This window comes from Papaver somniferum, unplaced genomic scaffold (assembly GCF_003573695.1).
Source record: "Papaver somniferum cultivar HN1 unplaced genomic scaffold, ASM357369v1 unplaced-scaffold_99, whole genome shotgun sequence".
Lineage (NCBI taxonomy): Eukaryota > Viridiplantae > Streptophyta > Magnoliopsida > Ranunculales > Papaveraceae > Papaver > Papaver somniferum.
In genome coordinates, this window is record NW_020653081.1 from 9,128,861 (window position 1) to 9,144,600 (window position 15,740).

General features: G+C 35.7%; 1 protein-coding gene across 1 annotated transcript; it reads left to right on the plus strand.

Annotated features, from left to right (window-relative positions):
* Window positions 1-11,908: 11,908 nt before the first annotated feature.
* LOC113346266 lies at window positions 11,909-14,258 on the plus strand. The gene is made up of 2 exons (XM_026589818.1): window positions 11,909-13,015; window positions 13,517-14,258. Exons 1-2 carry the CDS (start codon window positions 12,343-12,345, stop codon window positions 14,131-14,133), a joined length of 1,290 nt encoding a protein of 429 aa, XP_026445603.1. The 5' UTR covers window positions 11,909-12,342; the 3' UTR covers window positions 14,134-14,258.
* The last annotated feature ends 1,482 nt before the right edge of the window (window positions 14,259-15,740 follow it).

Genomic DNA, 15,740 nt, shown 5'->3' on the forward strand with positions numbered 1-15,740 from the left:
GATGGTATGATCGATATTTGTAATTGGTGTGACCGATCCTAGTAATTGGTGTGACCGATCACAAAAGAGTTATGTAATCGATACTTGTAATTGGTGTAACCGATCCTAGTGACTGGTGTGACCGATCACAAGCAATACCATGTGTATATGGTAACCGGTCCTGGTAATTGATGTAACTGATCCTGGTAATTGATGTAACCGGTCCTGGTAACTTGTGTGATGTAACTCCCCATCGACCACGGACGACGATATTGCCCACCCTTTGGACACCCTACATGGGTAGGTGGTTTTGTTCCTGGGGCTTGTTAGGACCCCCAAAAGACCTCGTCAACATGGAGAATCCGAAGCGTACCTTAGTAGCCCGGGCTCCGGATGCTTCATGAGCAATATGGGACTATTTTAGTTTGTAACGCCCCCTCGACCTCATACGACGATATTTCCCACCCTTTGGACACCCCACCGGGGTAGGTGGTTTTGTTCCAAGGGCTTGTTAGGAACAATCCCCTGTGGGGTGTCCAAAGGGTGGGCAATATCGTCGGCCGTGGTCGATGAGGCATTACATGTGACCGATCACAAGTATTCCATATTAAGGTATAACCGATCCCTGTGATTGGTAGAACCATGAACCCATAGTTGTCTTGGAATACCGATGAACCAATTTTAAACTTGTTTGGAAGTGTGGTATAATCGATTCCAAGATTGTAAATATGAAATAAGATTTACAAAGAAAGGATGTCAACATACTTTGAACACGATCAATAACTCTTATCTTTACTGTTCAAAGATATTCCTTATTACTCAAGGAGATCCTGTTACGAAATAAATTAAGAATCTTTTAATTAAGGTTGCTAGTTATATATGCTTTAATTACCGGCAGTTAAATGCATATCTCTAGAGAATAAAAATTAGTAATGTGCATTTACTAATTAGATATTTTCTATTGAGAGATTCCGGAAAATATTGGACAAAGCATTTCGTGGAATTATGAAAACCACATGGGCATTTATTGCATATCTTGAGAATACTTTTGGTTTTGGAAATTCCTCGGTGTCCAAACATCCCTGGTCTATAAATACCCAAGTTTGCATTTCTAGCAAACTATCCTAAGAGCCAGGAAAACTTCATCTTTTTGTTGTTTCTGGTGGAACCGTCTATCCGGAGAGGAAAGTATCCTAATTAGGAGAAATCTCTTACGACCGCTCGCTTAAGACTTTTGTGGGATCAAGAATCTCTATGAGTACCGTTGGTGGGAAACTAGATAATTGCAGTGTTATTAGTTTTCGATTTGATTTGCTTGACTTACGGTTCTTTAACTTTGATTGCACCTAGTTTGTTTATTCTTGAGAATCTTCTCTTCTGATATAAGATTCACTCAAACTAGATCGAAATATCGACGGGGTCTTTAGAACAATTTTTAGATCTAAAGACATCTTGTGATAATCCATTGTTAACAAACTCCATTTTGCGCGTGATTGATCAGAAGAGATTCAACTGGTGTTGTGCAGATTTAATTGAAGATAAAAGAAGATGAAGAAGATGAAGAAGATTTCTTATTGGTTTCTCATATAACTTTGTGTTGCACAAAACTTGATCGGCTGGGATCCAGTCGATTGATTAGTTGCATGAGATCGGTAACACATAATAGTTCTTTCAAAATCTATTTTGAATGTTACAAATCCGAATCTTATTACTTAGTTAATAGAGATTGGATTTATCTAACCAGGAAAATGATTTTATTAGTTTAATCGGAAGAGACTTTCCATATGACTTGAGATATCTTATCTTAAAGAATCAATAGAGTTGTTACCAAATAGATTTTTTGTTCCTTTACTGTTTGGAATACGATCCAAAGGAATTGTTCTAGTGCGTGCACTCATCAAAGTCGGAAGCGCTGGGATACTGAAGAAACTGCGTGAAGTAGGGTTAGTTGCTTGGTCTCAACTATACGAAGTTGGTTTTAATTTTGTATAGCTTCTCAATTCTGAGATTTTGTGAACTAAGGTTAGTTGCGCTGGGATAATTGTTGTGAAACTAAATAATAGAAAAGAAAAGGCATAAAATAGAAGGAGAGAAAAAGATAAAATTCTATTAATGTGCGCATATTATAAGAATTTATATGTCCATTTATAAAGATTCTTAGTAGATAAAGTGTTGGAATATATAGCACGTGTATTAGCTAGCTAGTTTAATGATTCATTATTCATATATATATATGAATTACTTATGTATATGTATCTTATCTCAGTATCAACTGAAGATCAATAATATTGTCTCACCCTTTAGGGTTTTATTAGTGGAAGTAGGCCTTTGTGCCGAACCACTTTAATCTCTTGTTTTTCCTTTTAATCATTTGTTTCAATATGATTTTGATATGTAATTATTGTTCATCAAAGATACTCATCTTAGTTTTGATCTAAATATCAAAATATAAGATGGTATCATAGCAGAGATGCTCTCGATCCGATCGCTTCCACTTTTCAACCTTTGTTTTTTATATCTGATCTGGTTTCATCAATATGCTCGTGTTAGTTTCCGAGACTAATATCTTTATCTATTGATGAATTTTTGCTCAGTTTATTAGAGTTCTTATGACTCTTTATAAACCTATTATTCTTGTGAATAATATTGTTGTCTGTTTTATTCACATCCAAGACCCGTTTCTTATGTCAGGCAGGTACATATCACCATGTTTATGGTTTATGAAAATTTGTCCTTCCGTCAAAAGATGTATCTCAAGTCAACCGTTTCTATCGTTGTCCTGGAATTTTTTTTTTTCCTTTAATGTCCTTATGCCATACCCAAAATAAAGTACTTATGCATCAAAATCGGTTCGCATGAGCTACCCGACAGATCTTTCTGCCATATCCGGAATTTTCTCTGTATCACATCATCGTGAACTCGTCAACAATGTTTACCATTTTCTCAATTTTCTTTTTCTTCCTTTTGTCAAGGACATTCAATGCGATTCAATTCCGAAAACACATCGTATTTCCACCTAGTAAATATTATGTATTCCAAAATATTTTCCTTTCCGAAAGATAAACGTCTTTTCCGATTTTATTTTCGAAATTAGTTTCCATTCCAGAAAATTATCTTACACGTCTCGATATGTTTCTCAATTTAGACGACTTCAATACAAGTGGTGGTTATATTATCTTGTTATTTGTTGACCATGCACATTGAATCCGATGAATCTATTGGATATCATCTAATCTAAAACTTTTATGGTCAATTATTCCATGTGCTTCTTTGGGTATTAAACCACAACCAATTTCGAGAACAATTTAGTTTTATTTTTCTATTGATTTCATATCTGGACAACCAATTCAAAATTTTAAGCAAGTTTCGAAACATCAAGTACGGTCAATTTCTTTCATACCATATGATTGTGTTTTTCCTAAACAATGTTCAATCTATTGATTTTCATGGACTTGATATAATTTCAGTTTTAGTTCCTCTTTAAGGATAAAATTATAACTAAAATTAGCTCATCATCAAACTAATTTTATGACAGTCTATCGACTGTTTGACTGTATACAATCCGTGAACTCATCATCAACGGAGTTTATATGTCTCTTCATACATATATAAGTTCAAAGCATGAAAAAACTACAGCTAGCAAACTGCTTTTGTTATTTTTGTGTCATGTTCATTCGGCACTTTCACTTAATTTATCTCATTTGATTCAATTCGAAAGTTCAATTTTGAATTTCTGCCAATTAATCCTGGTAAACATGAAACAAACTTCCTTGTTTCCTTCCAATTTTTTCTCCTATCGGAGTTGTTGACTTTAAGTTATCATTTAATCCTAATAAAAACTCTCTTATTCTTTTCAAATGTTAAGTTCAATCCCGCTCAATGCTCAAAACTGTTGAAAAATAATGTAAAGAAAAAAAAAGTATATTATTAGTTTTTCTTTCAATTGCTTATGAAAATCATTGATCAAGTTGAAAAGTGAACCAAGATCAAGGGCTGCAGGGATAATCAGATTTGAAGCTACAAAGTTTAGGCTATGAGTCAAGAGATTGTTCAAGTTGTACACTATAATTTTTTTCGTGTACAACTTGAGGGTGTGTTGGAATATATAGTACGTGTATTAGCTGTAGGAAAACTGGAATTGGACGGGCCCCCAAATCCGTTTCCATACATGAATAAAATTATGCCTGGTCCCAACCAGTGTGACATTTCAGTTAGGGTCGCGACTATTGGTGAACCGTCACCTTTTGGTTGTATAAGAACCCAACGTTCTTTCCGTTACAGACACAGAAAAAGAAAACGACTTCCATTGTTTTTACTCAGAAAAATAAACTTGCATTAGAGTCTAATCAAGAGAGTTTGTTGTTGCTTCAAGTTCGATCGTTTTGATGTTATTCGAGTGCATGTTAACATCAAAGGTATTGTTGTATCTTGGCTAAGCTTACTCCATAAACGTTGTGCACCATTAATGAGAAGTTAAAGCTTTTAGGAAAGAGGATTACCTCGCCTCAATACAAACTCCAGATAAGTCGTTTTTATTCTTACCATCTCTGCCATATTCTCTTGTTTGTTTTGTGAATTGTGAATACTTAGGTTTGCTGGGAATTGGAGAAAAGAAATGCTGCGCACCAGTATTTGATAAATTGTCTCAATCATCTTTTGTGTTATTTTGACAAACTATTACATAGGTTTAGTTTGTAAGTGATTGGCATAACTTTGTGCATGTCTATAACCTAGAAAATCCAACAATCTGAAAGCTTTAAATTTATTTTTGGTTATATACGTTAACTTTGGTGCTGTGTTAAATCCACTTCGTTCTTGTTAATACAATCTTTGTTTCTTAACAAGATACATTAGTTGGGAAACGTGATGTTGATCAATAGTTTGATTGCTAAGAAATATAAATTGGAATTTGGATTATAATACTCTCTTGTATACTTGGATACACGGCCGTTAATTTACAATCGTTAATAAGTAGATTAATTGCACTTGGTTCAGAATTTAGTTTGTTGCTGACAACGACATTAAGTGGTTCTGTTACTATACAAACATTTGAACGTACCTGACTGTGTTTTAGTTTTCCTGTCACATTTGATTTTTCAATATATAGTCACTGGCAATTATCGTACAGTATCCATGGGTTATTTACACTGATTGCTTTTTTTTATAGCAACAATGATTGTTGATGTGACGAAAACTATTAGCATGCCATATATAATTGTGACCAATCAAAATGATTGGTCGGTTGATACCGGAGCCACCCACATGTATGTCTTGATCGTTCTATGTTTTGTACTTACAAAACCATTGAGAATGGTGAACCTGTATACATGGGTAATGCCACAACTTCAGTAGTTCGCGGATAGGAAAACGTAGTACTCAAGTTCACTTCCGGTAAGAAAATTACCTTGACCGAAGTACTACACGTTCTTGGGATTCGTAGAATTTAATTTCTGGCGGTTTGCTTGTGAAACATGGTTTCAAGTTAGAATTTATTTCGGATAACTTTGTTATCTCTAAAAATAATGTATTTTTGGGAAAGAGTTACCTTAGTGAAGGACTCTTCAAAGCGAATGCGACGACAATTATGTCAGAAGTAAATAGAGACATTTCTTCCGTATACATGACAGAATCTAATTCAATTTGCATGAGAGATTAGGTCATGTTAATTATCATTCTCTTAAGAAATTGATGGATATGGAACTACTACCTAAGTTTGATATAGACTTCACAAAAAGATGTGAAATTTGTGTCGAGTCTAAATTTGGAAGGCTTCCATATCATACCGTTGAGAGAAATATGGAGCCATGGACTTAATACACTCGGATTTGTGTGACTTAAAAATGGTTCCGAATAGAGTTGGGAAGAAGTATATTATGACCTTTGTCCATGATAGTACAAGGTATTGTCAAATTTACTTGTTGAGAAGTAAAGATGAAGCTCTTGAGAAGTTCCAACTTTATAAAAATGAAGTTGAGAACCAAATTAATCGTAAAATTAAGATGGTCAAGAGTGATAGGGGTGGTGAGTATGTGGAACCTCTTAAAGAACTTTGTGAAATAGTGGAATCATTCATCAAGTAACACCACCCTATTCTCCACAATACAATGGCATTGCGGAACGAAATAATAGAACTTTGAAAGATATGACGAATGCTCTTTTGAGAAATTCTGGAGCACCCGAGAACTTGTGGGGGGAATCGATACTTACTGCGAATTACATTCTCAATAAGTGCCCTCACAAGAAGAAGGACAAAACCCCTTACGAGTTATGGAAGGGAAGGCCACCTTCTTATAGGTACGTCAAAGTGTGGGGGTGCTTGGTGAAAGTTTCGGCGCTACTTCTTAAAAGGGTTAAAATAGGACCAAAAACAGTGGATTGCATCTTTATAGGCTACGCTGAACATAGTAGTGCCTACAGATTTTTGGTTCAAAATTCTGACATCAAAGACATCCATGTGAATACGGTTTTAGAATCGAGGGATGCAGTTTTCTTCGAAAATATGTTTCCATGTAAACCAGATCATAGCAATCCTTTGAAAATGAAAGCAATTACTGAAAGTGGAAATGATGCTACTTCGCAATCACCTACACAACAAGCCGAAAAGGTTGTTGATGAGACGCGAAGAAGTAAGAGGGCTAAAATTCCAAAAAATTTTGGTTCTGACTTTGTAACATTTATGTTAGAAGATGAGCCTCGAATATTTGCAGAAGCAATGTCAACTCCAGAAGCACCATGTTGGAAGGAGGAAGTTGATAGCGAAATAGATTCCATCATGCAAAATCAAACTCTTGAGATGACTGATTTACCTCCTGGTTTTAAACCTTTGGGTTGCAAGTGGGTTTTCAAATGAAAACTAAAACCGGATGGAACTATTGATAAGTATAAAGTCAGGCTAGTGGTTAAAGGTTTTAAGCAAAAATAAAGCTTGGATTATTTTGATACTTATTCTCCCGTCACTAGAATAACATCTATACGAATGCTTATAGCAATATCGACATTGTATAATCTAGAAATGCATCAAATGGATGTAAAACCGTCTTCTTGAATGGGGAGTTAGAGGAAGAAATATACATGGAACAACCAGAAGGATTTGTCGTACCCGGTAACGAAAAGAAAGTCGATTGGTTAGGTATCTTTATGGATTAAAGCAAGCACCAAAACAATGGCATGAAAAATTTGACACAACCATGTTATCAAATGGGTTTAAAGCTAATGCGTGTGAAAAATGTGTTTACACCAAAGTAACACCCATACGCATAGTGATAATATATTTATACGTAGACGACATGTTAATAATGGATAACAATCCTGAAATTATTAAGTCTACAAAGAAAATTTTGTCTAAGAATTTCGATATGAAAGATTTAGGCAAGGCAGATGTCATTCTTGGAATTAAAATCTCTATAACTAGAGAAGGGATTAAATTATCTCAAGCACACTACATTGAGAAAATTTTGCAAAAATTTAACAAGGGTGACGAGAAAACAGTATGAACACCGTTGGATCATAATGTCCATCTTAAAAAGAATTTTGGCAAGGGAGTTAACCAATTGGAATACTCTCGTGTGATTGGAAGCCTAATGTATCTAACGAGTTATACTAGGCCAGACATAGCATGTGCCATGAGTAAACTAAGTAGGTTTACGAGTAACCCTAGTGAAACTCATTGGAAAGCCTTAACAAGAGTTTTGAGATACTTGAGACATACTAAGGAGTATGGTTTGCATTATACAAATTATCCAGCGGTTCTTGAAGGATATGTTGATGCAAATTGGATCTCAGACACTGATGATACTAAGGCTACTAGTGGTTATGTATTTACTATGGGCGGGGCTGCCATATCGTGGAAATCATCCAAACAAACGTTGATCTCTAGATCAATTATGGAGGTTGAGTTTATTGCTTTAGACAAAACAGCGGAAGAAGCAGAGTGGCTTTGAAATTTCCTTGAAGATATACCAATATGGCCTAAACCCGTCTCAACAATAAATATACATTGCAATAGTTAAGCGGCTATAGAAAAAGCTCATAGTAAAATGTATAATGGTAAGTCTAGGCACATACGTCTTAGACATGAAACCATTAAGAAATTACGCACTAGTGGAATTATAATAGTGAGTTATATAAGGTCCAGGGATAATCTAGAGGATCCACTTATAAAAGGATTATCCAGAGAGCAAGCAATTATATTATCGAGGGGAGTGAGACTATTACCTACAAATATAGAGTAAGTTACAGCGGTAACCCAACTCAGCGATTGGAGATTTCATGGTCTAGGTTCAAAAGGGCAAACTAAGTTGTAAAATACTCGCTAGAGACACTGAGAGAGATTACTCTCTTTCCCATTTCTATGATGAAATAGTATCACCTGTCAAGTGAGAGGTTGAGAATTCTTCTCTTAATGATTCCTATAGCTTAGTATGACTAAGAAAAGTATGGTATGATACTTTCAAATAGGAAATCACCTATACGAGTATGAAGTAGGGCCGCTTCCATGATAACTATAAGGCTAAGTCTATCTAAGAGCACTCATGAATTCCAAGATTGTTCAGGGCTGAAATGAACACAACGGAGAACCAATGAAGTAAGGAAATAAGCTATGTGATATCTATTTTATCGACTTACATTATAAAGTTGAGAAGTTCAAGACATCGCGTTCACTGAACAACTAGTAAGTATGGTAGGTATTCACTAAGGAAGATTCAAAGCCAAAAGCTATATTTCCTGATGTGGTAATGTTCCGCGCACAAACTCTCTAGTGTCTGCATTAGAATACAGGTTTAATTTAAGCATTTTTTTTTAAATGTCTGTGTAGGCAATTTTATTCATGTGGAGGATTGTGGGAAAACTGGAATTGGACGGGCCCCCAAATCCGTTTCCATACGTGAATAAAATTGTGCCTGGTCCCAACCAGTGTGACCTTTCAGTTAGGGTCGCGATTATTGGTGAACCGTCACCTTTTGGTTATATAAGAACCCAACGTTCTTTCCCTTACAGACACAGAAAAAGAAAACGACTTCCATTGTTTTTACTCAGAAAAACAAACTTGCATTAGAGTCTAATCAAGAGAGTTTGCTGCTGCTTTAAGTTCGATCGTTTTTGATGTTATTCGAGTGCATGTTAACATCAAAGGTATTGTTGTATTTTGGCTAAGCTTACTTCATAAACGTTATGCACCATTGACGGGAAGTTAAAGCTTTCCGGAAAAAGGATTACCTCGCATGAATACAAATTCCAGATAAGTCGTTTTAATTTTTACCATCTCTGCCATATTCTCTTGTTTGTTTTGTGAATTGTGGATACTTTAGTTTGCTAGGAATTAAAGAAGAGAAGTGTTGCGCACCAGATATTTGATAAATTGTCCCAATCATCTTTTGTGTTATTTTGGCAAACTATTACATGGGTTTCGATTATAAGTGATTGAGATAACTTTGTGTATGTTTATAACCTAGAAAATCCAACATTAGCTAGCTAGGTTTACTGATTCATTAGTCTTATATATTTGAATTACTTATGTACATATATCTTATCTCAGTATCAATTGAAGATCAATAATATTTTCTCACCCTTTAGGATTTTATCAGTAGATTTAGGCCTTTGTGCCGAACCACTGTAATTTTTTATTTTTTCTTTTTAATCTTTTATTTCAACATGATTTTAATATATAGTTATTTATTTATCTTATTCACTGTTCATCAAAGATAAAGATTAGTTTAAAATATTTTGTTAAGATTAGTTTAAAATATTTTGTTTATCGTCGTCACAAAATTATTCGGGAATAATTGACAATGTATTATAGAGAGCTTAATCATTCAAGAGTCAAGATTGGCTCTGGGCGTCCGAAAGCTGGAGGTTTCTTTGTAGGTTTTCACTTTGAAAATAAAACAAAGAAGAGTATACATTTTTGGTACTCCGTTCCATTATTCTTGTGGCTTTTTCATGAGTACCATCATTTTCCAGACAAGGACTATAAAGAAGTGCGTTCTACGACAATGTGTTTTTTTTGTGCAATAGTAATAATTCTTTCCATCTTCTTTACCGACAGTATAAGTCGTAGAGAAGCTAGGTACAGTAATACTAACATAATAACATTTTTCCATTGGGTGCTACAAAAAAAAAAAAAAACATTTTCCTAAACAGTATTTCTTGGATGAAGATGAAACCGTGAAAGAGTATCGATCAGATTTAACTGTGGACGGTAAACTTGATAAAACTACAAAATATTCACGCCGGCATCTCCCAGTAGAGAGCCAAGCAGTACTATCGGCAGAATACTGCTAATTAACCCGTTATTATACGATGGACATTGAACAGCGATAAAGTGGTTTCAAGAGCATCTTTTGGATCATGAATGGCTTGCCGATAAATGTTGTGATTCACATCAACGTGACTGTATGTTTGTACCAGTAGTTTCGGTTTTCGTGCAAGTAATTAGTGTACTAGAAGCAGGACGCCGAATTAAGATCGTCAACTAGCATTTAATAGCTCGTTTGCCCGTATCCTTATTTTAAGATGCAAGTATCCAGGCATATTAACTGTTAGCTTTCGGTGTTGAAATAAATTAATTCAGATTTCGGGTACTAAAATGACGCTCCTAAGTTCTGCACGAGTCAGTAGGCTAGGCCTTGTATAATCCTATCATTGGTGGCCTAATAAGCAAAGATTTGAGCCATAAAAATAAGTACGTTATTCGTGCTTTTAAGCCCTTCTTCCAACAAATTTGGGCCTTTTTTCTCCGTTCTTGATTCACCAAAACAAAAATCATGTCAACATAATTACTGTGCAGTTTCTATTTTTTCCTTTGTCTTCTCAAAATCCAAGACCGAACCTTTGCAAGCGTGTTGTGTGTAGTAAATTAGTTTATAATTTCCACACAATATTCAAACCGCAAAATAATTTTCTATTGTCTTGAATTCTGGGATCAATTAAATTCTTATTTGGACACATTTTAACAGTCTAACTGTATTTATTACATCGACTCCAATTTCTACACTAGAAAATTTTGAATTTGACTCGAGTCTGGATATCTAGGATTACCATTTAATGCAAATGAGGGATAATTTGGTCAGTGCAAACCTGCGAATCTCAACATTATGTTTGGTAACTCTTTCCTATTGCATGGTCTGGAGGCAAAAAGAATCTCTAAACAGACTTTCTGCAGAAAAGAAGAAGAATTAGTAGTTAAAGAGGAATTCTAATTCTGTCATTATAACGTGATAAGTTTAGCAAAGATCTGATGATCTCAACAACTCCTGTAAAATTCCACCTCTATGGACCCCCAAAACTTTATTGATCTCCACGAGCACAAGTCAAATAAATCATCAACAACTACCACCGTCCGGTAGAAATTATGAAGACAACTACAGACAACAAGTACATAAATGATGTTTGCCGGAAGTGTCAAACGCATTGAATGTAAGGCTAAATGAATTCCGGCGTTGCTTTCATCGCCAGATTCGTGCACCGTCCACAATTGCAAATTGGGTCTTTGCGTCTCTTGAGTTGGGGGTCAATGTTTCCATGCATGTTGCTTGCTCGTTAAATGAACTTGCCCACAAAATGTGAAAGCTGGTGACCCCTCAAGGAGTAAGGCGTATTCAATGAATCACTATCACTAGTGACATTCAATCAACCACCGCCCATGGTAGGGTGAACCAGATGTTTTGTACTGCTGCTTTCAATTTCAGCGGTGGAAACTGGTAAAATGATATGCCACCAACTTTTTCATAACACTTCGACAACAATCCGGTGTGGCAGTGAGATCTACTGCTTTGCTATATTCAGTCACCCTCCGACGATTGCATTAACTAGAAAAATAAGGTTCATCGGTGTATTGAGACGATTTACAATGCAGCTAGATCATGGGCAATTGCCATGGACCGACCTAATCTAAGTATCTAAGTCTGTAGACCCATGCCACGGAGAATAATATTTTTGTAAGAGAGTAATTATTTTAGTAATGCTACTGTAATACTACTAGATTAATGTGCATAGAAAAGATCAGGAGATAATTAGAGAGTGATTACATGGTTATTAATCATAATGATGGTGTAATGAATGGGAAGTAAGGAATCTTTAAAACTGTGTACCCAAAAAGACCCTACCACCACCACCATTCCCAAAATCCAAATCAATTCAACACTCTACTCTACTACATACAGCTAAGCTCACTCTTCCATACTACTACTCTTTTAACTCTCTGCATTCTGCACTTTCTCTCATTTGTTATTTTGACTCTTCAATCCCATCTGATCATATACAAACAAACAGCAAAACAAATTCTCCCCCTTTTCAGCTCATCTCCATCCCATCCATCACATACAAACAACCACAAGAATTTCAAATAATTTCTAGTCTTCAGCAATGCCTGAAACTAGAAATTATAGAAAACCCACTAAGAAAACTCACACAATATCATCACAGAAAGAGAAATCTTTACCACCAGCATCAACAACTAATACTGCTGCTGCTACTTCACCAGCAGCATCACCACCTTCTTGGGTAATGATGAGAAGTATATTTTCATGTAAACATGACCAACAAGAAGCAGAACCCATTTCTATTAATAAAGAAGGAAACAGTAAAAGATGTAAGAAAATGGTTTGTTCTGGCTCATCTCTTTGTAGTAATACAAAAGTAATGCATAGGCCTGAATCATTATCACCTGAAAGCTCTAAGAAATGGGGTTCTTCATTAAGTGCTTCTTGTTCATCTTCTTCTAATGGTTCTACTTCAAGAAGATCTAATGGGGTTATCTCTACTTCCTCTGTTTCTACTACTGCATCCTCTTCTTCATCAGCTTCATCTGCTGCTGCTGGTACTAGTAGTACTACTCGCTCATCTGGTGGTGGGTCTTTTAGAGGAATGCAGTTTAGAAGACTATCAGGTTGTTATGAATGTAGAATGGTTGTTGATCCATCTCATTTAGTATCTAGAGATCCTTCTTTGAGAAATACTCTGTCTACTTGTCCTGTCTGTGCAGAAGTTTTCATGAAAACTGAAGATTTAGAACTTCATCAGTCTGTTAGACATGCAGGTACATTTTGCACTTACTACCCCACTGCAGCGTTTGCTTTCCTTCTGTTCATTTAGCAATCTGTTACTGTTGCCCAATTAAAATCTCTATCTGGCTTTCTAACTTCAATATTTTGCCTGTTTTGGGTGTAATTTTGTTGTGATCTGATTCTATCTTTGACATGATTGAGAAATTTATCCTCTTTAATGGAAGTTGGATCTAACAAGATAAAAAAGTGACATTTTATTTTGATTCTGGAAGGCCTAATCTACTAGTAAGGCAAGATTTTCAGTGTACTAATTCCCACATGGTGTGCCATTTTGGGTTATCCAGTTGATAAAATGGAAGTTCAAATCAATATCACATTTCAATAATGCCGATCTTATGACATTACTCATCTCTTTGGCTCAAGTCCCCAGCGATCCATGGGAACTGGTTTTTGTTATGTGTATTGTTTTCATGTTCTAGCATCCATCCCAATTTCGCCATTCTAATCCTTTTGTTTGTTTGTCTTTGATGCAGTATCTGAACTGGGTCCTGAAGATAGTAGTAGAAACATAGTAGAGATTATTTTCCAATCAAGTTGGTTGAAGAAACAAGCACCAGTCTGTAAAATTGAGAGAATTCTCAAAGTCAATAACACTCAAAAGACCATAACAAGATTTGAAGATTACAGAGAATCCATCAAAGCAAAAGCGAACAAGCTCATAAAGAAACACCCAAGATGTGTTGCGGATGGCAACGAACTACTTAGGTTCCATTGCACAACTTTTGTTTGCTCGATCGGTGTTAACGGGTCGTCTAACCTTTGCAATTCGATTCCTCAATGCAATGTTTGTAGTATCATTAAAAATGGATTTAAGATTGAAGGAATGACAGGAGGAGGAGGGATTTGCACTACTGCAACTAGTGGAAAAGCTCATGATAATGCTAAAATCACGTCTCAAAAGGAGAAACGAGCAATGTTGGTTTGTCGAGTAATTGCGGGTAGGGTTAAAAGGAATCAAGATGGATCAGGCGCAGAAGAGTTTGATTCAGTTGCAGGACCAAGTGGGATTTACTCAGATTTAGATGAGCTATCAGTGTTCAATTACAAGGCTATATTACCTTGTTTTGTTGTGATATATGGAGGGTTTTAACGCCGCGGCATGTACTTGATGTTGGTTCTTAGTAATGCTGCATATTGCATAAACACTATGTTATGTTATGTAATCTTTTGTATTTCTTTTGAATGTAATTCAAGATTTTCTTCCGCTTCTATGTATGTTCTTGCTTTCCTAACTGACATTCTTCATAAGTTTGTTAGCTCTATGCTGACTGACCATTTGAGTTTGGTTTTTGAGGACTTGACGCTCCTTCAAAATCAGCAAACCGGTAAATGTTGCCTCAGCCTCAGTTTTAAACACTAGCTAACAAAGAGTGACTAAACTGATCTGATGCGACATGTTAACGGTTAGAATCTAAAAGCTCAAGCTCCCTTGAACCGAGGGGGACCAACCAACTCGGCAAGAAGTTATGTCCCTTTTACATATTTGTAGGTTGCAAATAATTAAGTCGCAGTTTTGGCTTTTCAAGCAATAACTAGACACGTATGGTTAGCCCGCTGATAGATGACTAAAATCACTGATACCATCAAACACCAGAATTGTAGACCGGTGGTTGAAAAAAAGAACTAGTCGTTATACAAATGCGATTTCCTATAATGATCTCGAAGTATGTTACATGTCTCAGTCAGAGATTTCTGCATAAAATTTGGCAAAGAAAAGAGTTTCTTTGTTCCTTACTCCTATACGAAAAGTGTAGAATGGAATTCTTTCACACTACACAATCTCTTTGTTTATACTCAAATTGCCATTAAAGCATCAAAAGAGGTCAAATTGGAGTAATCTTTTCGTAAAGGAATTACTAATGGTGTTATTTTAGAGAGTCAGCTTTTGGTTTAACAGATAAAGAAGATTATACGTATAATACTACATGCTAAACCCAATTTCATAACCACTTTGTTTTGAAACTTGTCCTAATAACAGTTAAAGTTGATTCTAGTTATCTTAAAAACAACTCTTTTTTTCATGTGGGGAAGTAAGTATCTATTTGAAATTTTGAATGATTTGGTGTTGATCATGCATGACCGATGATTATATTCGAATTGGAGTTATATTTTACTGAAATCTTAAACATGTGCGAGAATGAATATGGTGTGTATTTAGCCTAGAGAATCGGTAGAGTAGTACTCCGGCCACAATGTATCTGCTTATCACAGCATTGGCGTTGCCTGAATCCCTTCGGCAATGAAACCAGACTATAATTTTGAAACGGTGGGTGGGAGTACAAAACTACTATCTACACAAGGACACCAGGACGATTTGTTTGAGTTATAAGGTGAAACATATAACGATGGTGTCCCAAGTAAGAAATAATGAGGATGTTATATAGCACAATCTTGTTTAAGATATGGTGTAGTAACTACTTTACAGGTAGTACGTACAATGAGCATGTTGTCACTTATACTGCTCAGTTTTCAGTTTTCACTTTGAGAAAAAGAAACAGTAAAAAGAAGGTCTGGGTACCCTGAAAATTTAAAGCTTTTAAGAAGAATAAATTCGCTGAGTATCTCAAAAGAACACAAAAAGGAAATCAATACACATGCTCATGGTGGAGTCAGTAAAAATAAGAATTATGTGATTGAATTAAAGTTGGTCGGGGTTGTGTTGTATGAAATGATACATACACAGCACACCACAGTACA

Excerpts from the sequence above, each read along its gene's own strand:
- LOC113346266 (XM_026589818.1), top strand. The coding sequence starts at position 12,343 with ATGCCTGAAACTAGAAATTATAGAAAACCCACTAAGAAAACTCACACA. Across the intron at positions 13,016-13,516 it reads TCAGTCTGTTAGACATGCAG|TATCTGAACTGGGTCCTGAA; the intron begins GTACATTTTGCA and ends TCTTTGATGCAG.